Below are 27,361 nucleotides of genomic sequence, written 5' to 3' on the forward strand. Positions count from 1 at the left end.
TGTGTTCTGTCACTCACTGCAGCCAATGGGACATATAAAACCACGTATACAGTGTAATGTTGGCTCGCTTAACTAACAGGGGCAAATAAGGTGGGAACAGCATTGAAAACCCATTGAAGAAGATTTTAGATTGTAGAATGCGATGAAGAGCAGAAACCTGTAATGCTGTCTTGACTATAGCCTATATGGAAATAATTATAATGAAAATATCTATAATCCCACTCAAACAAGATGAATCAAAACATCCAGTATACATGGATTAAAACATCCAATGAATCAGAAGAGTTGGACCTTCCTGACTCAAAAGCGTAACCAAGTGTTGGTGAAGCTCCACCAGATGTACACAAAAGCATTAAACAACTGTTTATTGATTGGGAAGGGGTGATCAAAGTCCAGTAAAAATAGAAACCAATGGAGTTATTAAAATGGAACAAAACAACTCAAGTTTGCATTTACACTAATGAAGTTTGTCTTTGTAAATACTTGAAAGCCATGTGCTTGCCACAAACAGCAGATTTTTCCCACAATATTAGATCCATAAAGTATTTTTACAAATGAATACCACTTTGAATGTTTAGGTCATCAAAGCCCAGTATAGACTATGATCCATGTGTACCTCTTGTCAAAGATATAGGAGATGCACAGCACTGATGGCCTGAAGGTGGACCACTCATTTGTTCGTTTGTAAATCTTAGATCCATGGTTACACACGGGTCTGTCCCAGGAGGCAGCGCTGTGAAGCCCGTGAACCTGCTGTGGCATTAGCCCTGATGCCCTGCAGACAAACATGCACCCATAGGAGTCAGTGAAGCAAGTTACAGCTAATCTTTTCATTGTTCCTTGGTAATTGTGATTAAAAGGAGGAATATGCAGCTTGTTTTATCTTTTATTTTATTTTATGAAAGCTGCACTGCCCATTTTCCCCCGTTTTTAAACTGTTAAAGTTGAAGATCATGTTTGATCACTGTTTGTTGCTCCAAGTTATTTCTAGCTCTAATAATACCTCCAACATATTAAATGCTCATTAAAGCAATATAATATATAGATACTTGTGGCACGTGCAATATGTCTTCTCTTATTTTTTTTTCTTCAGATGCCAGTTTGACTTCTGAGTAAGCCTCACAGCGAGTGGCTGAAACATGCAAAGGTAAAGAATTTGATATCTCTAGTCCTAGTGTCTGACTGAAATTTCCTTTTTACTGCAGTTTGTTTGTTTGTTTCCTCTTTTTGGCTCCACCGAGGAGCCAAAAAGAGGAAACAAGCTCCACCGAGGCATTGACCAATATCATGCAATTGTCGCATCTTACAAAGGCTTTTCTCATGTGTGGGCTCAACCACAGAGTAACAAAACTCATATACAAGAAAAAACAAACAAGATTTTTTTTTTGCCAAGGGACAAAATTCCAGCCCTTTCTTTAGCAAAAATAAAAATCAACTAAATACTGCAACCAAAAATATGCAGCATTACCATGAAATATGAATGTACAGTCAGGAGACACAAATTAATTTTGTATTTTCTCTTAGAAGGCCCATGGAGACGTCTCGTGTCTGCATGCAATTAAGCTTTTAGTAAATATTCCTTTGACTATGGAAACGTCCGTGTGAATTTTCTCCTCTGGATGAATCTGTCACATCTTGCTCCTCTTTGTAGTTCCCACGGAAGCACAAGGAAAATAATTTATCACTTTGTTGAATACAATTATGGAAATTTCTCAAGATTTGTTGGGAGTTCTGTAACAGCGTTTTCCTACAAAAGACCTCTGTAGGAAAGAGAATGGAAAAGAGGTCCATCCATATTTTAGTATAAATCTATCATGCATGAGGTTTCCCCATTGAAGTGAATAATGTGCTGTATATGTATATAATCACAGTCCATTCGTTACAGCATGGGGCGAGAGTCTATTTATCAACACTGACTGTTTTGCTTAATATTTATAATACGTCTTGCGCCTTAGCAGTAGTTGTTTATTCAGTGTCAACTCGGTCGCGCATGAGTCAAAATGGCTATTACTTTGACATTCATCCTGCAAATAGTGTCATTGGTTTGAATTTTTGAATTGATAAGAGTAATTTTTTCTGTAATGACAGGGTCTCTAAAAGGGTTATCGGCTCCATTGTTTGCTGTACAAATCTGCAAATCTAAAACAACACAAAAAAGCACTTTGAAATAAAACTCATGTACCTATGCTTCCTACAGGGAGATGTCTGACCCTGAAATGGAGACACCACAGGAACTAAAAGTAAGTAACAGCAGCAAATGAGGCCACTAAAAGCACACTTATATCTCGCAGACCTATATTTTCAAGCTAAACATGCCTCTCTGTATCAAATGGGGGCAGTCTCAACAGTTCAAGTGGTCTCAAAGCTTGGATAAATAAGAGGGTTGCATCAGAAAGAGCATCTAGTCCAAAAAACACCCCTGCCAAATCGATAAGTGAATTACTACAGGCTGGGTGGTCCTCTATCGAAACAAGCCAAAAGCAAAAGAAGAAATAATTTTCACGGCCCCCGCTTGCAACTGAAAAATACTTGAATTTGTGTCCTTTCAAGTGGAAAAAGGACGCTATGTATTGGTAAAAATTTGAAAAATAGCTTATAAATCTCAAGTACAAAGAGCTGAAGTGTCCCTGTGAGTGTGTCTGCCGAGATGAGAGTAAATTGGCCTGTCTGTATAATCTATTGCACTTGCACCCCAGTGTTCAATTGAAAACTTCAGACGTGATAATTGTTTGATCACACGGCCCAAATCTCCTCTCAGATCTTGACTTTTTTTTTTTTCTTTCTTTTCTGATAGATTCACAGCCGGATGAATCGCGCAACCCTCTCTCTCCCTCTCGCCGTGGCAACATCTGCACTGTGCATTACAATGGACAGATCAATAGAGCTGTATTCTCTCTCAACAACATCACAGCGGTATCTTAATAATAGTACTCTCTTCACATCTCTGCTCTCTTCTCCCCTCAGACGTGGCCCCGAAAGCGTCGTTCACATAAATCAAGTCAGTGTCCCAGCGCCGCAGCGGGCCCCAGGAGCATGCTGATTGTACCGACACTTATGCCCCTCTTTGGGCCTCTCTCCTGGGCCGCATTGGCACTCGAGGGCCCACACCACCTATAAGCACAACCCCTGTCAGTCAAACTGTGAGAGATGGGTGCCACGTACCACTGACGTAAAAGTATTTTATTAATAGTTATTCGAGAAATGCCAGTATACCAGAGCTGCATGTTTAGGATATGACGCAATCAATAAATCAAGTTCTATGATATACATAATGCAACAAAAACAACAAAAAAATGCAGTCAATAATAGTCTAAAACAGCTACATGCTCGAGTTCACTTTACACTCAACAATTTACCTTTGCTGTGTACCGTATAAGCTGCTCTGAGTGATTGAATTAATTTAAACTTAGAAATATATATAAAAAAGCACACCAATAAAATAAAAAGTAGAAAGAATAAAAAACATAAAGCAACAGAGAAAAAAGGGAGACACCGAGAAGGTTGACTTAAGGACTTTCAGACTTGAGTGACAAATCCCAATGCATGAGAGGGTCTCTGAACTGCCACTAAGAGACTCAGATGAGAAAGAAATGTTTTGACAAGAAAACAAGGGGGAACAGAGCGCATGCTACACATTGTCACTGCTTGAACATAAAAGGGGCTCACTATGTGACAAGTGCAAACATCTGATGAAAGGCTTCCAAAGAGTTTTAGGTTAAATGATGTCAACAAAATCAAGGCAAATGTTACGCAAGACGGTTATGTCAGACACGGCTTTGAAGCTAAGTTTATGTTTCTATATCGCTTTACAGCAGGTGTACCACAGTCAAACCGCAGTAAGTGAAATACAAAATGCATATATGAAAGAAAAACAAGACAATAATTCTGACTATAAAATATTTCTTCAATGTAGTTACTTGTATGGTTATCTCAACACAGAAAACATGATACTCTACTTTCAAAGTAAAAGCAGTGACTATCACTAAAAAACTGCACTGCTTTGACCCTGACAAACTAAATCGACTGAGACTATACAAAAAAATCTTTACGTTTTTTGTCTTTTGACAAAAGAACAGAACAGTTACTCTTATATGTTTATGGTAGATACTGTACTTCTTTACCAATACAATAAAAAGCAAAGGTTGAAACTGTCTTGACAAAATTAGGAATGAAAGGGAACCAAACGTGTTATAAAATAGGGTTAATCAAAATAAATGAATTCAGAAGTCTGGATACATGCACAAACCTTGATCTAAACAATGATCCTAGAAGACGCCAATCTCATTTAAACATTTCAAGTGAGATGATTCCATGTGAATCATAAAATATTGTGGTTTTGCTCTCAATTGTGATCACTTCAGGAATATACTGGTCTTGTTAAATTAAAGTTTGGACCCACATTTGTAAAACACATACTAGTAAAACTTAATGCAGCACCTTATAGCAGTGGTTTTGCAGATTTTAGACAACGCCATCTCGTGTTTCCAAATCAGCCACAAAGAACTTGTCTTACCAGGTCTCGTCGTTCTTGAACTCCATCTCTCCGTAGTTATCTTCGAAGTCCTCGCCTCCTCCTTTGGCCAGTCCCTCGAGGGTGCGATAAGGCACGATGACTGTCCCCCTGGCGCCAGACGTCCTGAGCACTTTGACCTCCATAATGCCAATGCTCTCGCTCACGTGCACCAAACCGCTTTCAAACGTAAAGATGCCCGAATGGTCGTCGTCTAAAATGGTCACGGTGGCCACGGTCGGGAACCCCAGCATTGCTTTGGGATACGGGAGACTGTTGGCGGACAAGACCTCATCCTCGGTTTCAAGGACTCGCAGATTGCTCAAACGCACAAAGAAATGCTCGTCTTCCTCAAAGATGTCGTCGTCGATAATGCCAACACTGATTTCTTTAATAATTTCGCCAGGCTTGAAAACGACTGTCCCTTCTGTGAACTCGTAGTCAGCCCCAGCGTTGGCAGACCCATCTTCCGTCTTGTAATCCAACAGTAAAGTTTTGTCAACGTCCCCGCCCTTTCTGGTAATTGTCAAAATCGCGGCGCCACAGTTTTCAAAGCATTGATAGGCAGCGGGCTCGAAGGCGATTCTTGATACATACTCTTCCGGCTCCTCAATGTGGACCTCTTGAATACTTGCGCACTTTTTGGCTTGCTCTGCCACATGCTTCTTCAAGATATTTCCAGCGCCGGTCATCATGCGTGTGGCTTGGATTCGGTAAAACGCTCGGCTCTTTTGCTGGTGCGACAAGGCGTAGTAGTTAGCCATCTCAACCAGCTGATCCAGTTCTTTCTCTGGGTGCTTCTGCTTGAGATCTTTCAAGATACGGATCATGTCCCGTCGCGATTCGTCAACCTCTTTGCTTTCGATCAGACCGATAAGATTGCTCGTCGCGCTTCCATCCATAAAATGAGAATTGACCATCTTCCCGTCCATTTCAATGCCTTTGGAGCGCTCGGTTTCTGTCTCGATGATGACTCCCCTGTGCTTGTCGGTACGGTATTTCTTATGCATATACTTGTAGAAAAGTAGGCGCCGGTCAGCGATCCAAGCAAGGAGCACACAAATAGGGAAGAATGCTAGCGTTAGGAGGCCCTCCCAGACTTCGACTTCATTGGGAGTGATCACAGCCAAAATCATGTAGAGCCAGATGTACGCAAAGACGCTCCATCCAGCGGTGATGAAGAAGACTCTGAGATGCTTCACCTTTCGGACTTCACCTTGGGGAATGACGGATACGCACAGGCCAATAATCACGAACATGTTGAAAGCAGCACTGCCGACGATTGTGGACGGCCCGAGCGCACCGGCTTCAAAATTATGTCCGCAGACTTCGATGACGGACAGCATGATCTCCGGGGCGGATGAACCGAGAGCCATGAGCGTCAGGTTGGACACTGTCTCGTTCCAAACTCGAATCGTGGTTGTGGTCGTCTCCCCGTTGGGTCTTTTGATGACGATCTCCTTCTCCTGCGATGTGATGACCTCAATGGCAGCCATGAAGCGATCGGCAATGATGGAGACTCCCAGAAACATGTAAATCATAGCCACAAAGTAGACGATGACCCTTGCAATTTTGTCCCCCATGGAAGGGTCCTCGGGATACCATATTGGCAGGATGATCCCCTTTTCGCATTTGGCGTTGTGTTCACATGTGTCATTTTTTGGCGCTAACAGAGGGCTCGGGGTGGTCTTGGCCTCTGCACACACAAAGGCAGCAGCCACAGACACCAGCCCGAAGCAGAGCCAGGCCGCAGACCGCCCGCCCCCACACCATGAACCCTCCATGCACCCTCTGGTGTCTCACGGGCCCAAACCGCTCTGACAGTCCCCAACGGGATCCAGCACTGGGCTGTAAGGTCCTCCACCACCACCTGCAAGACACAGCAGAGGACACCAGGGTTAGATGTTGTTATAAGCAAATGAGGCTGCTGCTATTTAGGTTATTAATGTTTATGGATGGATGGATGGATGGATGGATGGATGGATGGATGGATAGATAGATAGATAGATAGATAGATAGATAGATAGATAGATAGATAGATAGATAGATAGATAGATAGATGATAGATAGATAGATAGATAGATAGATAGATAGATAGATAGATAGATAGATAGATAGATAGATAGATAGATAGATAGATAGATAGATAGATAGATAGATAGATAGATAGATAGATAGATGTAAACAATGTTGACAAAGTTCAATTGGAATTTTAGTTATTCTAAGAAAAATTTAATACAATAAGCTTCTGGTTCTTCATTGTTTAAAAAGTGAATAAACTACTTTGTTTCTAGAGTCAGTGTGTCTTTTTGACTTCACAAACATCGTCACCTGGGGAGCTTTATGTTATCTTTGCGAAGCGACTCGGAAATTAAGTCACACTCCATGAATAAGGTGCAAACATGATAAAACCTGGGCCCTCATTCAGGAGTTTATTTTCCCTTCAGATGTGGAGATGTGTGCCTAATAATGGGGATTTGAGTATGATTGTCTCAAATCTCCGGGGTAATACCCAGCTCCGAACAGCTCGCTCAGCAGCGCGGACATGTTGCCAAACGCAGCACTGTCCAAAATGTCGCATTGGCAAAAAAACGGGAGACAGGAGACCATCAAGAGGGAACCCAAAACAAGGGCAGCACAAACTGAGAAAAAACATGTGAAACAGTGTTAGAGAGATATATTTGTTGATGTGCACATTCACATAGAATTCTAATTAAATGCACATTATATTAGATTGTCAGTTGTATTATGTGTCTATTTTGATGAGGGTTGTGTTAGTACAGCAGTTAAAAGTTATTTTGCATTAATACATTTCTACATCAGTGGTTTCTGACGCACTGACTGCAAAGGGTGATCAACCAATGTGTTCATTGACATAAAGAAAGTAACTGTTGCTATGTTTTTGTAGTTGTTGTATGTATTGCAGACAAATACTATCTGTTTGAGAACTGCAATTGTTTGAACACCCTACCAGAAGTTACAGGCTTGCAATAGAAAAATATAGGACTACATTGTGCAGCCCTTGTGCAACGTTTTGTCTTCTTTTCATTACTTAAATACTCTTAAACACATCTGCAAACGCCAGGCAGCAGCGTTACAGTAACTACCACCACAGTGTCCAGTTCATAAAAGGCTCTTCGTTCCTTATGAGATATGGCCTGACAATGCGTTTGAAGCTAACAGCTGAACCCAGAGGCAATGGAGGCATGAGGAGACTTGGCTGCAGAGAGATGTGAGCTGCTAAAAGACATTAGACTGGGGATTTATGGGGAGCTACATCTTCTCTCCAGATACAGTGATTATCTGGACTGGTAAGGGGCAAGTGGGGCCTCTTTACAGACCACAAGCAGCACCAAGATAACGTCAGGGCATAGAGGAAGAGAGAGACAGTCCATTTTTACAACAATGATGTGAAATTCCTTTTTGTTGTTATATTGTTTTATATGGGCCAAATGAATTATATGGTTTGCAGAAGGAATCCAGATATTGTACGGTGTCCTTGGCCAAGACCCTGTTCTTGTTTAAGTAGTGGAATACAGGACTACAGGCCCTGCACTCAGTTTTTGTTTGATATTGTTCAGCATCCACCCAATCTCAAAGCTGTGGACACCTAATGCAGTCAACTAATGCCAAATAAGCAAGAAATGAAAGCATAGTACACATCAGCTTCTGAATAATCTTGACTAGTGTGACCCGAACTTCAACAACGCAAACAGACTTTTTCTCAACTTAAAGGTGCACTATGCAACTTTTTAAGTGAAAATATTTGTATTTGACCTTTTAGTGACTCAGTGGCTTTATGGGTGTAGCTTGGCACCTTTGCTTTCCCTCACAGTGGCCTTTATGATGCTCCAGGATCAATTGTTTTTAGGGGTTCGTACCAGAAATATGCCAGAAACCCATAAACAATCGATTCCGGAGAATCCTAGAGGCCACTGTGTGGGAAAGCAATGGGGCCATGCTGCACCCATAGGGCCAGCAAATCTAAAATGTCCAATAATGCACAAACAGCAAGGTTTTTTTCCACATAAAAAGTTACATAGTGTAACTTTAAGTGAACTTAAAATATATTTTTCATAAAACTTGTCTAAACTTGCTGACCGTACAGTACATGTCGCTGGTTTTATTTATGTACTTTTTTCATAAGTTGTCTCGCCATATTCCCCACTGCCACGTGTTTTCCTCTATCCCAAAAGTGCTTTCTCGTGTTCTGGCCTGGTTAAGGATATCTCTACTCTCTATGATCAACACTTTCCTGCACTCTGGGTAAAAGCCCACATTAAGTAACATGTAACACTGTGCCACTGTGCCAGGCAATTGACTCATTCTACTTAAGGCAAGACACAGATGACAAATTATATCATCACCGTTGATGAGGTTTGACCATCGATTGCCCACAAACATTTCTTACTTATGGGTGGTTTTGTTGATGAACATTAAAATACATAAAGTTCTCTTTCAAATGCTTAATTTTGATGAACCACTGCAAAATCATCATTGTTTAGCTGAGCATTAGGGCCTGACCATATTTGATATAGCTGATCCCTTTGGTCACTTTGTTTATGTTGTATAGTCTATCTTCTAATATAGCAACATAATCTGGAATTTTCCGCAGTGGGGCTTTAATTAAATGGCAAAAAAGTACATTTCTCTACTTGATGTCGTGAGTCTGTCTTGGCTTCACAATGATACAGTGAAAGCCTATCTGTAATATGAAACACAAATTACCCCATTCATCGTATCTTAAGCAAATCTTACAATTACAAGTGCTGCCATCATTCTGACAACGCACGCACTCACTTGTGTTTGATTAAAGACAAATAGACTGAACGTCACTTAAATACGAGGGACGAGGGCTTTTCAGATCTGTTTAAAGCCAAATACCATCACTGGAAGTAGCGCAAAGTCAACATTCTGCAGCCCGACTAATCCCTGTTATAATTGCAAAGTAAGATGTTTATTTTAGCCAGATTGGATATCCAGTGTGATCTTGGTATTTGAGGAGGGCACTGCGATACGCTGTAGGTAAAAGCGGTTGACAGGAGCGAGAGACAAGGAACTTGAATTTAGTCGAATCAGCAGGTCTCGATATGGACCGGGGCCAGCTACTCGATCCCTGTGAGAAGAGGCGCAGCGACTGGCACATACCTGAGTGACAGCAGCTAACGCGAGGAAAGGTGAGCAATGTTTGAAAGTTGCGAATGAGAGAGAGTGACAAGAATAGACAATGTATATGCTTTTCATGAATGTGAAGCAGGGTAAATTGAGAAATGATTGATGAGTCTTTGTCCAATGTCATCTGACTTCAAGGAGCAGATACATGACGGTAGTATTGCCCTGACTTTTTATTAATATAGGTTTTTAGTTGGATATAAATACTAATTTGAAGCAGCTTTTTACTAGAGTCATAAATGCCAACTATTATGACAGAAATGGATGTAGACATAGACTATTATGGCTATAGACATCGCCTGCCTCTGTCCATCAATATATATGTATTAATAATGTAATTTAGGTCTACACCATATACTCAAATCAGCAAAAGGGTAAGTACTGACTAAGAGGTTATTAAGGACATTGTGAATCTATAAAGTCTCAGTGTTTTACTGTGAGAGCAGAGCTGCTGACCTGCTCCAGCTTCACTCTGTCCAGCGTATTTCAACAAGAGCCAAAAGAGATACTGCCGACAATGTAGTATCTAAATCTAAAGGAAGGCACCGCCTGTGGCTAAACTAATGACACATGTATACGGTGAGAAGGTGAACTTAAACTCAAATTCATAATTGTTTGGGAAGGGGCTCAGGTAAGAAACATAACAGACCTCATACATTGAATGATGACAAAGCTGTCCATGGACATAGATACAATTTCCAGAGTCACATTGCATTGAAGTGTATCACATGAGTTCAATTGAATGTGAACTATTTACTATCTTGGAGGTAAGAATGTCACAATTCAACATTTTTGAGTCATGATTATTGTGAGGAAAAATTCTGTGATTTCACGTATCTTGTCTATACGTAATAGGCCTGATAAAATAATGAAAAGATATGCTATAAGATATTCTCTCTCTAAGTGACCTAAACAAATTAACCTATCTGCAGATTTCCAGGCACTCACACAATTTCCCTTTCGTTTTCCCTGCGACATAACAAACGCAGCTGCTCATGGTTCTTTTGGGACTCTTCCCTTGGCAACGTTATGTAGCTATCATGCAAAAATGGATACGATTTTGCTTTACTTTGAACTTTATTTCACACTTTTCTTCAGTTTCTTCAGTCTTTATTAATGAGTATACACCTTTTGGCATAATACACTGAGGCTCGAAAGACATAATTGTGGGTCTTACAATCCTCACCATTAACCTACTGTGAGCTTTTATAACCATGATAATTGCAAAAAAACGGTAAATCTTGACATCCAGACTAGGAGGTAATTATTGCATGTAGCCTAGCCTTTGTGGAAAGAGCCAGTACAATCACACATTTCACATTTCTTGACGGGAGAATTTTGGTAGCATCAATTCACAAATACAGGCATGTGTTTGGACTGCATAGGAGGATATCCAAAACTTCTTTTGATTCTTTCATTATACTAGCTTTAGAGTTTGCTAAGTTATTTCGTTCTTCTGTAATTTATCTTAATTTTAGTCTTTTACGCCACCATCACTGACAAAGCAGGATTAGCATTGCAAAGTACCATCCAGGGAGTATAATTAGCAACCAAATAGCCCTGTATAATTGCTCATTTGGGCCTCTTATTGATGATGGAACCAACGTAAAGAAACGCCTCTGTCTACTCGCCATATCGAAATGGCAAGCGGCGCAATTTGTGTGGGGAAAGAAAATCAATGTCCTCGTGGGAAGGTACACCTGAGCAGCATGTCAGTGCCTTAATGCATTTATACTAATGAGATTTACATTATTGGTGCAGACGATTGTGTCCGTTTAAAGATTTTACAGTGAAGCGCTCCGTCAACCTGTCAATCACCTCGTCCATCAATCATCCGCTGAACCAATTATTGGGCATTAGCCGTCACTGTAACTGGGAGAGCTCTTAAAAATGACACTCCGAGCTCCACCTTCCAGCTGTGATTGATGTTCAGTGACTCCACAGTCGGAAAAGACGCTAAAATAATGGGCAAGTGGAAGTAGAGCGGCTTCAGTCAATCTAAAATTCCCATGTTATACTAAGTTAACTTTTTTAAGTGTTTTTAGCCATAATGTAAAAAAAAAACAAGTTGCCAGTCATTAGCAAAGATGTCCTTGGCACAGTGACAAAAGCTTTACGTTGTCTGTGTTCTGAACATTGGCTTTACTTGCTAATGTTTGATTAACTTTTTCAGATTTATGGGGTAAAAAACATAATCATTACTTTATCTCCAAGTGCAAAACAGTTAACAGCTAAAACCACAGGCTGCATGAACAGCTGTGCATCATACAGCACAGGGTATTCACACTACTATACCCGACTTTGCCTTTGTCACTGAGGGGCAGAATCTGCAGTCCCGCTGGCCAACTAAAACATGGCCCTGAAACACGCGTTTGACTTGACTTTTGTGTTGTTCGATGACTTTTTGGATGGATGCATCGAGCCGATCTGTGACAAACTGGCAAAGCGATAGATGTAAAGATTTAGTAACACATTATTAAGTGTTTGTGGTTTGACATTCAGAAACACATTCCTTTAGTTCACGGCCAGATGGTAAATGTACAACAGGAAACCGCAGCCGCTTTCACTTTAACATCTGTAGTGAATTGAAACAGCTGCAGTCCATAAGTTATCAAATGAGACACACTGGCACCTGCTGAGTGCTTCAAAACTAATTTCTAATAGCAATATTTCTTTGTAATGATTGGACGTTCAAACTGTGGCTTGAATTGTAACTCACTACGCACTCTGCAAATGGCTTGTAACATGTTTCCAAAATGTTCAATCCGAACTCCCGCCAGCGCATAGTGTTGGGAGAAACACTTAACCCACCTCCGGAGCCTGTGTTTAAATGTGTGTATGTGTGTGTGTGAAGGGGGAGAGGTTCCTTGATGGCTTTGAGTGCCCATTGTAGGTGGAAAAGCGCTTTATAAATTGAGGCCATTTATCATTTGGTGTCTGTCAAGATGTGCATGGAAGATACCGTCTCAAGCTTTATAAAGAATGGTCAAAATGGAGAGAAGTGAGCAGTGGTTCTGTGGAGAAGAATGCCATAATGGTTGCAGAGGTGCAATTAAAATGCCCTAAAAGGAACGATAGCAAGACAATGAAAATTCAAATAATCATCTAAAATCTGCAGAATAGAGAGACTCTCATTGATGGCCCTCATTTCTCAGATAGAATCAGGCGTGCCATTTAAAGTAACCACAGGGCAATCGGTCATAAATAACATAAAACGCAGCCCATCAGACGGCGGCCCTTCCATCTGAACCAGCGTGGGCTCTTTTGCTATATCAAGCACATTACTACAAAATACGGATCACTGTTGATGCTGTAGTGCGGAGACGCTCTGACCCATGCGGCCCTTGTCAGAATTAGCTACTGAAATTCTCTGATAATCTGCTTCACTAAATGGTCAAAATGCAACAGCTAAAGCGTCTATACTGTGGACTGTTCCGTTTCAAAACAATGTAGCACAGGGGACTTTGACTAAATGCTGCTATTGGAGTGATGTGAGAAGAAGAGGAAGAGGGGTGTTCTGGTTTATGTCGGTCTTGGTTTAGTTGCAGTTACAGTCAAGATTTAGCCTAACTGAGCTTCTTTTGTTACGCCAATGTTTAGCTCTTATTCCAGTCACAGCGGTGTCCATGTAGTATTTACTGTCTTGTCTTAGTGCTGGTAGGGTTGTGGACTTTATAGGCTAAACAGGCCTCTAAAGAAAACGTGAACCACCCATTCACACGCATCCAAAAAAAAAGGTTATCGATAAGAGTTTGTATCAACAATCGCAGCTCTCAAAGTTTTCCACCTTTTATACAACTTGGAGCCTGTTACCGTGGCAACAGTCTGCATCACCTGAAACTCAGAGCCAGCGGCGGAAAATGGAAAAAAAAAAAAAAAAAAGAGGAAGAAGAAAAAGAGTTTGTTTAAAAGAAGACAGAAATTGTGTGAAATAAATCAGGAAGGAAATGATATTGACCCTTTTGTGTATTTTGGCACTTCCTGACCACTTCTCTAAAACATGAATATTCTGCTGTGCTGTGGCAGCGAGTGGGGAAGAAGCAATTAAGTGCTATTAATCACGGGGGGAACGTAGGGGAAAGGGGTGTAGTGTTTTAAGTGAAAATGACCCCAATTGTTAGATTGTTGGAGACAATGTGTAAGGTGAGTTATTGCAAGGAAAAGTGGTCGTTTAAAAAAAAAAAAAAATGATATTATGAGATTGCTGCGTGCCCAAGACAGTCTATATTTAGCCCTCTGAACAGTTTATTATGTACATCCGCTCAACTATGCACAAGGTTTTGTAATAATGATGAAAATAAACAAGGAAGTCAGGGAATTCTATGTTATACAAATAGTAACATTTGAAGCATGATTCAAAACATGGCTCCTCCACTCATGAGTTACAGCTTTCACCCTGCAATGGGTAAGATATTTATTAATGATTAAACCAAATTTAGCATATTTCCAAACTGTTTCAGAAGTATTATTGCCATGACTCAGCCACGGGGGTCTCAAGTTGTAGGCCTTACAATATGAACTGCATATATGTGGCGGCGTGTGTCTGAGAGTGAGAGGCGTTTGTTAGTTCTTGTTTGGAAATGTCATGCTTTAAAGCAGCGTTGAGACGTGAGTCATGCAAATGGGGATGATAACATTAACTCCACATAAAGAGCAATGCACAGATTCCTCATGTAAATTCTCCATGGATTAGACTGATTAGGCCAATCCAATTACGCACATTTAGTATAGACTACAGATTTGCGCAATTCTACTTTATGAGGAGGAGGAGGGGGGGTGGAAACGGGGTGCATGCCCACGGATCTCCTTTTCCCCATCCCCTATTTTGGGAAGGGGGGTCCGATTTAAGGAGGGCATTTGAGCTGGGCGTAAACATGCACTCAGCACTGCGCGAGCTTCAGCTGTTCCTGATTAATCATTGTATGGCCAGTAGTTTCTCCAGTCAGTGGCGCCTGTCAGTGCGACCAAACCGTGGGGGGAATCCCTCCTGGTGCAAAGACTACATACCCCTACAACTTTTAGACTCTACAACCTGTACAGGCCCTTTTGCATCTTTACGCATGTGTCACTTCAGGAGATCTAGCGATTTTACGACATGGCAACAGCGGACCAAGAGGCGTAATAGTATAGCCCTACGTTGCTCCATCTGGGCAAATGATGACTAAAACTGTCCCCACAATGGCAATTATTATAACGACACACCCATTTAGACGGATATCACGAGTCCATTTGAGAAGATTGATCGGAGGGGGGAATGGGAATATAGGGGCAGTGGACGGAGCAGATCGGAAGGCTGTACGCGCGCTGACATCCCATCACCTCGTCACATCACTCAACATCGCGCAAAGACAACCTGTGCGTCAGCAGATTGCACTTATTGTCGTTATGTGAAGGCACGCGTGGCTTACAGTGATTGATTGGAAGACCTACCTGGACGTGCGCTGAGCTTTACGTTGGAGACGCTGCGTGAGACTCCTATCCACCTCGCGTGTTGAATTATGCCTCACTTTGCCACTGTGGTATAGGCTATATAACATAAGAGTCAAACCAGCGGGGAAAAAAATATCCACAGCTGTGTTGCCCGCACGCGCCGCTCCAGTCCTGTCCAGTGTTGAAAAGCTATGTAGGATTGGGTCAAAGTGGTCCACCACCAACAACAAAAAAGAGGCGCTCTCCTCCCCTTGGCGATCAGCCCCGCTCTCTCCGCTGCTCCTCTCCTCCTCGGACGCACGGACTGACCCGGTCGCAGAGCTGTCAATGACGAAGAAGGGGGGGGAGAGACGGGAGGAGGAGGAGGAGGAGGAGGAGGAGGCGCGCGGTGGGGTCAGTATTTTAAGGTTGCGCCCCTCTTCGCAGGAGATAGCCGCTCCTCGTCTCTCTCCCTCGTGTGTGAGCAGCAGCAGCCCAGTGAATCAGCGCTCTCTCCAATTCCTTTCCACCGCCTCCCTCGCTGCGCAGCAAATCTACACTAAGCTATATGAAGCGTGGAGACAAATGCCCGGCCACTACACGTCCATAACATTAAATCTGTCCCACGCTAAATGGGGGGCTTTCCTGATTGGCCTAGAGGCGCGCGCCGCTTGTCGCGAAAGGACTTTGAGTTATCTTTCCTCCATGGCTCATTATCGGCGCGTTACGAGGCCGGGACTTCGCTCCGTTATCCAAGGTGTGAAATGGTTGCGCCCTATACCATAATATGCATATAGCCTCCTTCGTCCGCCGCGCGCCCCCAGGTTGTATAAAAGTCACATAGAGAGGCAGATAGAGACATGCGCATCATCATCATCATCATCATCACCATCATCACCATAGCCACACAAACGCACGCACGAGGCAGAAGGCACACCATGGGCGCGCACCGCTACGTCATCATCAGCTGAGAGGAGATGAAGGGAAGAAAGCTGCGCCACGCGAACAGTGGATGTGAGGCAGCCATACGGTCCACAGCGCACCGGGATCCACCGAGAGGGGGGGCCAAAAGGGGGGGGTTACGCTAAACGCCGTGTATGTGTGGCTCATTGGACAGATGGTGCTAATAGGAATCGTAAATAAAAAAGCGAGTGGATCAGTCACCGGCTCTTTAAAGGTGTGTGGTCGGTTTGATTTCGTTAACGCATACTGTCATGTCCTTTAATTAATTATGATGTTTACAAATGACAGCTTTGATGGAGTTGTCCAGATGCATAGACAGGTTATTGGTTTGTATCCAAGATGGCCCTAAAACTCTAAAACCTTACTTGACCCTCGCTTGAAATTGTCAGATTGCCTGATGAATAAATAGCCTATACCTTCAGCCTTGTTTAAGAGTTTAAGATCAGGCAAATGACTTTGTTGGCTCTTTATGCTGAAATGTTCCCCCTTATTGCACCGCTTTTAACCAAAACTGTGTTGGCATGTGCATCATGTGAGAAATCAGTACATTTCCCTCTGTTGCCCGACATGTTTCTCTGAGGAGCTGTAAATCCCCATGAATTACATGTCTATTTCAGGGCAGTATTAGCTTAGATAAAGATGTGAGGGGCTCGTAACCTCCCTGAGCACCTGCTGCTGCTCACTGCATCACAGCAAATTGCTAATTGTGAGGGAAAACCTTTATGCTGGAGTCATTTTCCATATTTACTTTTCACTTAGCAGATGTCAAGTGCCGACCTTAATGGAACTTTTATTCCTGAATGTCGACAACGTTCTGTAAAATGTGTGTTTATGAAACTGTTGTGATGATGTGCCTTCACTTTCAGAAACATGAATAGTTCAAGTTTTGCAACAACATACAGTAAGTGATTTATAACTTTGATAGTGGATTATTATGCATAATTGAAACTGACACAGCGTTGTTGAAGTATCAGACATGTTTTAAAGGATGCACACAAACAATTTCCCGAAAAGATCATCATACAGATGTATTGTGCAAGTAGACACTGACTGTCAAAATAACAGGAATTGATGGATCTTTAGTCAAATCTAGAACAGCGACATGTTCAAAAGGTTCTTGATGTGTTTCTGTTCATGTTTCCTTGTCAACCTTTGATACGTTTGTTATTGTTCTATGGCACAATCATAATAATAAGGCAGTATGAAATAAAGGTGGGACAAATTGTCAGAAGTGAAGTAAAAGAAAAAAGACCAATACTTATATTATTATATACACAGTGGAAGGAAAATGTATGTGAACGCTTTGGAATTTCTCACATTTCTGCCTGAATTGGTCACTAAATGTGATCAACGTGACAATGATCAGGATTAATCTTGGACCATTCCTCTTTACAAAACTGTTGCAGTTCAGTGAGATTCTTGGGTTCACTTACTTTTCCGCCCTGTCCTGTGATTGTCATTAAAAATATGATAACATGTAATTGTTTCGGTGGTATTAGTTCAAGCAGACACTGTTCATTTATTCTTATAATTTTGATGAAGATATGACCACATTTTAAGAACAATTTAGGGAGAAATGTGAGAAATTCCTAAACGTTCACATAGATTTTCCTCCCACTGTAAATCACTCTTTTAGGTCACTTCACAAGCTTGCAACACTGCGAATAACATTTACATTCAGTGATGAATTATTGACTAAGAAGAAGTTGTGTATAAATATAACAATAGAAGACAATGATGAACCTCCCACTCTTTGTTGCGTGGCCTTCATCTGCACACTTGGCTCCATTAATGTTGCATGCTTTCATAAGGTATGCGCTGGTATGAATATTTGAAGAGTAAAACACAAAGTTAGAACGGGCCCAGAGTGAAAACTCATGTAAGGTCAGAACTATTTCAGTGATCGACTAAATCATTTTTTCACAAGGCTGTAGCACGCCACACAGAGAAACTAAACACGCTGCTCTGTAACCTTCACATTGACCTAAACATGGGCAGTACCTTCGGCCAGGGATCCTCTGGTAATGAGCTAGTTTTGAAACACATTAAGTCACTGTACCAAGCCACCAGCTGATTTATTTTCCTACGCTTTTGTTAAAACCACAAGTATATGTTTGCTCTGCGTTTCCAAAACCCTCTCTCAGTTTGTCGAAGCACTGGGCACATTCTCTTGTTTTACTTTTGAATCGGCTTATTCACAGCACACATGAAGCAAAATGTCAACAGTTTTATTTGCGAACGCAGATTCACAGTATTATTGCAGTGCAGTGTGTTGTATCTGCTCTGTGTGTGCAGGTTTTGATAACAAAGAGTATTTTTGATCCAAGAGTGTTTATAAAATATAAACCGGGGCACAACACAACAAGGATTAATTCATAACTAGCATTTAATTAGTTCCTTACCAGTAATATTCTGGGACTGAACCAGCATTAAACTAGCCCTGCGTGGAAGCCTGCGTACCTCCAGTGCTACCAGTGCCGCAGTTTAAGAACCACTGCTCTAGATAATGACTTTTAGTGGGAAACCGATTCTTGATGAAGCACATTCAGGCGTAACCGCTGCTGACTGGAGTGGTCCAGGAGATGGGAGAGATGTTGACATTGCCACCAGTTCTAATTACTGCACTCAAATAGGCTTGGAGCTCTCTGCACAGCCCTGTGAAAGTCCAAGTCCCAGACAAACCATTCTGCAAAAAGAATGTGGCCATAATACAGCTATTTGGAAGACTCATTAGCAATGAATCAATAATGAATTATCGGTAATCCACTAAAAATTAACTGTGAAATGAAGTAGCCTATAACATGAGGGAATAAAAGGGATATTGTTTAATAGTTCTAGTTTGTTTATACAATAATGATCCTGAAGTCCTGATTTGGTCTGTGTTTAGAAGTATTTTGCTTACTCCTGGTTTAGTCCTTATTCAGGATTTACCCAGGAGTTTTCAAAGTCATCAACTGGGTTGGGTTGTTTGAGTTGAGGAAGTGTCACCTCTCATCCAAGAAGACTCTTTACGCACATGTGATCAAACTAAAAGCTCCAGACTAACTCATCCAACTAAACGTTGTCCTTGGCTGGGGCGATGTTAGTTGGGCCACTTATGTCCTGTTTGCGTTACCAGACCTTGTTTCTTCTGTGATCTAGATCTGTGTGTGAGGAAGACAGATCTAATTGGGATCTGGTTTGATTCTATAATATTCCATTTTCTATATATTTGTTCTATTCTATTTCTGGTTTAGTTTAGTTCTTTAGGTTAAGGTATATTGACTCCAAAGGCAAATCTGTCATCTGCATTTGACCCATTATGTTGAGAACCTGTCGGGGACTGTGAGTGCACCTCACTGCAGGCCCCGGGGACCTGTCAACTTAAACTGGGGGACTACACAGCTGCACAGTGGAGGTTTGTGAATGTTTTTGGGTGGATTGTGAAACCGGATTAACCCATCCAGGCACAGAGAGCTTATACAGATTAAATGCCACACACACACACACACACACACAGGCCTTAATGGTCCAGGAATCAAACTCAGGACTTTTTTTGTGTTTTTTGTTTTGCTGTGGATGTTCTGATAACGCCATGCTTTTGACTTATTAATATTCTGATTTAGTCTCCCTTTGGTCCTAATTTCGACATAGTGAAGACCTGGAAGAGAGTTGGTCCAATTGCAGTTTTTGTGTTTTATTCGTTCGGGATGGAAGGAGGCATGAAAAATCAATTGGGTCCCATTTTAATTACATAATCCGTCGATGTGCTTCTGAGAATCTTATTAGGCTGTCCAGATTTGCACGCTTGTTAAGTTCAGAACCGAATGGATAGAGATGATATGAGCAGCCAATCCGGTCACACAGACTGCCCACCACTCTCCCTCGCTCCTCATGTACTTGTAATTACTGAGCACGCTGTGGTGGTTAATGAAGTTTTCTTATCTGGTGTGGAAAGAGTAGAGACGGGGAAATGCAGGACTGGACATGGCAAAGACAATGGGCAATAAGCAAGACTTTTAATTTAAAATGTTTCAACGTGTCTGAGGGACTTGCAATGTGTCATTTCCGAGAGTGTCCGCGTAAAAATACAAAAATGACATATTATTGTGAGTAGTTACAATTTAAAAGTAACATGTCAGTAAGCTGATTGGGATCGCTGTGTGAGTGAGTGGTTGTCGGTGAAAAGTGCAAATAAGATTCACTTCCCGTCTTGATGACCTTTGTTCTTTTTTATAAGATTTCAAACCCCATGTACTTTCTAATAACCCTACAAGTTCTCTCTATTACCCCATGCACCGCCCTCGCCGTCTCCGCTCCCTGCAGCGTTCAGCGATGATAAACTTTACAATCACCTCTCAGAGCCTTGACTCTGAAGGAGCACCGCTTTACAAGGACAGCCATCTTTGTGACTGCAGCCCTGAGACTCACAGCACTGAGCAAATCTCCCAGACACACCACGGCACAAACTATTCCATTCTACTGAATCACCTTAGCGCTAGAGCTGAACGATACCTTGCCAATTCAAAAATAGAGAATCAGTAAAAGTATTTCAAAATAGGCAAAACAAAGCTGGACACTTCTTATTCCAAAAAGGCAATGTTTTGTGATTTTGTGAGGCCAAATTTAGTGAGTGGATCTATAGCACAGGTGTTCAAAATGTATCCCATCATGCATGTCTTTATGCATTGGAGAAGCTGACGGGCAGCACTCGAGAAAACCCAGTCCGTCGACCACAATGTGCGTATTCACCTTGAGTTGCAGCAAGAGCCCCTTATACTGTGATGTTGGATGGATGAGTGACTTCGAGGGAAGGGTCAGTGAGTGGAGTGAAGCTCTGGGCGACAGACTCTTAACGCCGTCAGAGCTGAAGACAGAAGCTGTGAAATGAGAAAGGTAGGAGTCTCCTCAAATCAGTGTCTCCAAAACGTCAGGCTCTGTGAGAGAGTAGAGCTCATATAGGCAAAAACAATGAGAGACCAATATTTAGGCGGCAGACATATTAAAAGGTACAGTATGTGTCCATATTTTACCTTTGATGAGTTCATAAGCATGGATTCAACCACAGTGAAATACTTTATGCTTTTGTCAAACATTTCAGGATTATACAACGCAGGTGCTGATCTTTTGTTCTGGTGACTCAACCACTTCTGCATCCTCATCCAAAACCATACAAGAGTCTCACCTGTGAGTCAGAGCCCGACCTGTGGGGAATAAAGAGGTTTCACTGCAAAACATCTCCTTTCTGTCATTTTTTATTGTTTGAGAAATTGGTTGTATGGGGTGAGTCAAAACCCTTTTCCAGACATATGCGTGAGGAAATTCAGATGGATCTTACGTAATGAAAAATGAGGACTCTTGCCAAAGTAATTAACAATTCGAAAGAAAATATTCTATCTTTCAAAGGGTCATATGTCCTATAGATTTCGCCCAGTGACTGACACCTAGCAGCATATATTTATTTCACATGGACCGGATGTCTCTCCCTAACTCCCTTTAATCCAACAGCATGACTGAAAGATGACAACACAGAGTCATAGGGGGGCAATCATTTTGGGCCTCTGAGCTGGAAAATGCGTGTCTTCATGGATATGAGGGTCTGGGAGCAGCCTTGGTCCTGTCCGGTATAGAGAGGCGAGGGGGGTGTGACGGCTGCGTCAGGCTCATTATGGTGCGAATGAAGTGCAACAGCCACGGGGTGCATTTGTTCTGCGTGGACTACCCCTCAGCTGCCAGCCGAGCCACACTGGACTATTTATAGAAAAGGATGCAAGGAGAGAAGAGGGTAAGAGAGGGAGGCAGAGAGAGAGAGGGGGATAGAGGGTGCAGCAGGAGAGTGCATGTGTGTGTCATAAAAAAAACTACCCAGAAGCCACAGAAAAGTCCTTCTGTTAGACTATATTTACATCATGGGACTATGGTTTCTTTCTGATGACAGAGAAGGACAGATAAGAGCTAATATCAATCCTGTGATTTGTTATTCAATGAGGGAGGTTAACGCCTTAAAGGATGTAAAGGAGATGCTGCCTCTCAGGTGTTTTCCCAAGATTTAACATAAAGTATAGTCGTACTTTCTCCTATGCGTCCCGCCCTTCCTCCAGTGCCGTTTGGACCTCTTAATGGGGCCTTTAAACCTGGTGCTCCATCAGAATTTCCTCCCTCTCCATCAAACTCAAGCATTGACGGAGCGGAGTGATGGGGTCTCTTATCGGGGTGAAAAATGTCTTGTTGTGAGATAAAAACCAGTGCTAATTAATCACTATGAGGAGAGCAGCGTGAAGTGTGAGGAGGCGGCAGGCCTCCATTCATCAAGCGCTCAAAAAACTCCGACTGAGGGGCTGACTCCGGAGCAACACGAGCGGCTGATTTGAAAAGAAACAACTCACGCCGGGCTGGAGGTTAGTGCAGAAATGTCAATGATTTGAGAGGCTCCAGAGTGGCTCCCGACTGAGGCATGATGGGAAATCTAAGCGGGGTCTTGTTCGTTGAATTGCTCTATCTATCTATCTATCTATCTATCTATCTATCTATCTATCTATCTATCTATCTATCTATCTATCTATCTATCTATCTATCTATCTATCTATCTATCTATCTATCTATCTATCTATCTATCTATCTATCTATCATAGATCTATCTATCTATGGTCTCAACTTATATAGTAATATAAGTGTCTGCGTACATTGGTGTATGAATGAGAGTATGAATGGGTGAGTGGATCCTTGCTGTAAAGCGCTTTGAGTGCCTAATGTAGGTGGAAAAGCACTATATAAGTTGAGACCATCTATCTATCTATCTATCTATCTATCTATCTATCTATCTATCTATCTATCTATCTATCTATCTATCTATCTATCTATCTATCTATCTATCTATCTATCTATCTATCTATCTATCTATCTATCTATCTATCTATCTATCTATCTATCTATCTATCTTTATCCACTGTCCAAGTGATTCTCAAACTTGACACATCAAGCACCTCATCATAAAATATTTGATCTTCCAAGTACCGCCAGGCGTGGATCAAATGACTAAATAGGCTTTATAAAGGGATTAAAAAGGGTCTAAGTTATTTGTCTAAACTGTGTGTAAACCAGAGAAGCATTTAATCCATTGTTACACCATACATTAAATTATCTTATTTCAACCTGAAAAGGCTCACAGAAACAAAGCAGCATTAGAAGAGTTTTACTGGACATGAATCATGTTTGCCGCGCAGACCCCAGTGGAAGAAGACAGTGAATTAACGGTTATACATGGGTGTGATGAATAAATGAAGGAAAAGTCTTCCCCCCAGAGTCCAGACACTGGTGGTAGTTGAGGATGAGGTCTGAGGCGGCCAGTGCACAACGACCCTCGATGGGCAGAGTATAGAGATGAGACAGGTGGAGGAGGGGTGGAGGAGGGTCACAGCACAGCTGGGAAGAGCCGAGGCAGTGAACGAGGGGGCTTAAGAGGAGAGTCCTGGGCGATGATTGTTTGAAGCAGGAGTATGCTGCTGTGGTGATTGGCTGTCTAGGAGGTGCGGCTTTAGATAAAGCGATAATTGCATGATTGATGAGGAGCAGCTGGAGATGAGGGGATGAATGGAGTTCTGCATGTCTTCCAGGTTGAATTTACACTTAAGTCATTCCTAATAGTAATCTGTTGACCGCGACAGGAGTTTTGAAACCTTTCTGACTGTTTTTAGATGTGGGAATCTTATGTCCAGACAGTGTTATCTCAAATTTAGGGCCTTTCTCACAGTAGATTTTCCAAACTATAATGTTTGTAAGTGCCATGAGTGCACTGCACGTTTACAAGTCTTATCTTAGTAAAGCAGGTAAACAAACCTTTCTTACCAAAAGATCAAATTCAAAGTATTATCTTGTCGCTCTGTCAGTACATTTTAATTCTCTTATTTGCATGTCCTAAAGAATCTTATTATTAGCCTATTTTCTATTTTTCATGTTGTATTATCCGCCAAAGAAAGTGTACCTTGTAAATGATTGCTTTACTAATTTATTTCACCATTTTCCATATTACAAATTAAACACACATTAGGAGGTGGCACTATGACTCATTACCATAAAAACAGCAGCTTACCTATTTTGACCTCTCCTGCTACCCTTACAATGTATCTCTTTACACTTCAAAACTATATACGCACAACATACAGTATCGCAGGCCTCGATGCCCTCCAGTCCCCTTCACATGGTTCATTAGAAGTGAGAAAATAGCTGTGAGACTGAGTAGCTTTTCACAATTAGCAAGGTCATGGTGGTTTTTAGACTGTGTATTGTACATGTTCGTGCCTGTACTATATATAACTGCACTTGAACGTGTGAAGAGCAACGTGTTAAATAAAGTGGGCTCCTAAGTGACTCTCAAAGTGCATACAGGCTTTTTATAGCAGCAGGAGGACCGTGTATCTTCAAGTGTAGATACAGTTTTATAATGGGATGCTATTTTCATATTGTGTAGACATATAAAGAAGAAAATGAACTGAAATAATAGATGTTGTTTGGTTATCTGAATATCATGGACGTGCTTAATTTGCATGCCGAAGTGTCCAAAACAGACTTGAGGTTTGAGAAGCGCCCGGACCATCGTTAGATAATAAAGCAACCCCCCTCGAAACTCCGATCACATCGACTATCATCAAACTCAGCCCCCCTGCGCTCTCGACATGAGGAGGTACCAGCGCCTCACTGTGCTTTTGTGATTCCCAGACACTTCAGGTTGAATCAAAAACAACCCAGAGGCAAAGAACAAGAGAGGCATCCCAAAACAGCAACAGGTAAGAAAACGACGCATCCAAGTGCTTCACAATAAAAACTGCATTTTCATCACCGCTAAGACACAAATGGGAGGAGTTTACTAAATGTACTTCCTTAGCATTGAAATGTAACCACTTTTGCGAATGTAATGTGTTGTCGAGGGTGCTCTTGAGATGGTTATTGTTACATGTTGATCCATTGTGTACAGTGTTTTTTGCTAATTAACGCATTGACGCATTGCTGCCCAAGAAGTGACTTCCTGTTTCGATCCAGCACGCCAAAATAAAAGCACCATCTTATTCATTAGTTCAACTTTCTTTCTGCCTAACTATTAACAGACAAAACACTTACAATTATATTTGTGTAATGTTGCAAGTACCTGCTGAACGAGACGAGCTGTGTGCTTTTATTTTGGCGTGCTGGATCGAAACAGGAAGTCACTTCTTGGGCGGCGTTGTTATGATTTGAAGTTATGCACAGAGTCAATTGGCTTTTCAAGTTCAAATGAGCATTTAGAAGATATTTACCAAATATGTTTAGTATTTTTCATCCCCTGGTAAATGGGCTTCTGATGTTTATATCCTGCTTTACAAAATTTAATGTACTTCACTTTACTTTACTACCACCATGAGTCAATCCTAATTGGGAATAGGAAAACATAAAAGCTGTTAGATATTTTAGATAATTAATGTGCAATAACAATGTACAGTAAACTTTTTCTTGAGCTTGACTTTGGCTGCACTATCCATCATCATCGCCCCGTTAGCCCTATACATACAGTATTCTGCTGGTGTTATTGCTCTGGCTGAGTAGTGAGGGAAGAGGCACTTTTATCTGCAAAAGAAACCCATTTCGATCTTCTAATGCTGTGACAAATTCCTTGATTGTCATTTTGATATGTTTTGGAGGGATTACAGTGATTGCTTCTTCATGGCAGCTCCGAGTGACACAACAGGCCCCTGAGCAACATCCACCTCGAAATAATCCGCTCCTGTGATGTGATTTCAGCTATTTGTGGCAAAAACCGCAGGTATTAAGGTAGCTGTAAAAATCCCACACATAAAGGCAAAGCTTATCTCTAGACATTTCTTTTAAAAAAACGACTATAGTGGTATAGCAGGGTTTTAAGGAGGCATTGAAAGAAGCACGTTAATGCACAAAGATTGCAAGAACATGCAAAACAAAAGTACTAGTCCCAATCGTGTTACAGTAAAGAAACCAGGGCAACCTTCGATTAAAGTGGTTGTGACTGGACGGACCATAGTTAACACAATGATCATTTAGACTTTGCTTAAATGAGAAATGTACCTAGAGGTTACTGGAAATGAGCACAGGAGGAAACATGTAAACATTCCATAACAGTGGATATGCAACACTGCAATACTGTACCAATGAGCGAGTCCCAGCTCTATCCTTGGACTATTGAACTTCCTTCTTACCATGTCACTTATGTTTTAGAACAGAGGTCCCCAACTAAATCGGCTCAACGTCCGCCAACTTTAAATTCGTGACTTTCGATATATCTAGAGTCTGGACATGTAATTGCTCTTAAACATGTGCAGTTTGTCCATTTACATAGCAGAGCTGATTTCATTTCAATGTTATTAATATTGTTTAAATAATTGTTAGAGGAATAGGCCACCGTTGATGCATACTGAGACATGTTCTTACCTGAGCTTAGACGAGTTGATGCGTACCTGTCTGGTCTTTGTGCGTGTGCTCAGTCACGCAAATGTTGTTAGCATTTAGCCTCTCCCTGCAAAGGTATAGCACCAAACTGGGGTGAGGTTAGAAGTGACCTAGCCTGGCCTTAGCCATCTGTAAACTCCAGTCAATTACAATTTCCCTACATGTACGTCTCGGCTTGACCTCAGTGGCTGCGTTACATCGCTTTCTACCTTCAGCGAGCGGGGGAGGCGGGTGTTGTAGGTGACGTCAAGCATTTGCACTGATTTGCGGGCTGTAGTTTGGCAATGGCGGCGGATACGAAAGTAAGGGAAGCTCTCGGCTCCCAAATATCCAGAAATTAAAATTGAAGCCTTGGAATGTGCAAGGAATGCCCCCAAGAGTTATAATGGCTCGCTTCACTCACTCGGGTGCATTACATACGTCACGACCAAACGCTAGCGAAAATCAGATCCAATTGTTTCGAGGAGTTCACCCCTCCCACCTGATAACGGAGCTCAATTGAGAAGTTCCAGACCCTTATACGAAACGAAAGTAAGTATGAGGGTATGGTAAAACCAGGCTAGAAGCGACCAAGCTGTTCCAAGTTTTCCCTATTTAAATACAGTTACGGGAAATGTGGATAAAAAGGGGGTACTATATTGTAAGGCGTAATAATACCTTAGGAGCACTCCAATGTCCGCGCAGTAAAGTCAGGGTGCTCCTAATATTATTACTGAGCGCACGCACAGACCAGTTACACATCAACTCGTCCTTTAAGTGAGCCTGAGATATTAAAGAAACAGGCCCCCATTTTTCCATACTGAGATATGTTCTTACCTGAGCTTAGACGAGTTGATACGTACCTGTCTGGTGTCCGTGAAAGAGCTTGGTCTATTC

General features: G+C 41.8%; 1 protein-coding gene across 1 annotated transcript in view; it reads right to left on the reverse strand.

The window, feature by feature from the left end:
* The window catches only part of slc8a3 (solute carrier family 8 member 3), a 118,753-nt gene extending 102,663 nt beyond the window's left edge, over positions 1-16,090 (reverse strand). Inside the window, exons 1-2 of the mRNA XM_079573633.1 lie at positions 15,113-16,090; positions 4,514-6,380 (exon numbers count right to left, since the gene is read on the reverse strand). Coding sequence (XP_079429759.1) covers positions 4,514-6,294 — 1,781 coding nt within the window. The 5' untranslated portion in view covers positions 6,295-6,380; positions 15,113-16,090. The remainder of the gene's footprint in view (positions 1-4,513; positions 6,381-15,112) is intronic.
* Between the last annotated feature and the right edge of the window lie 11,271 nt (positions 16,091-27,361).

Source organism: Gobius niger (assembly GCF_951799975.1).
Source record: "Gobius niger genome assembly, chromosome: 16".
Classification (NCBI taxonomy): domain Eukaryota; kingdom Metazoa; phylum Chordata; class Actinopteri; order Gobiiformes; family Gobiidae; genus Gobius; species Gobius niger.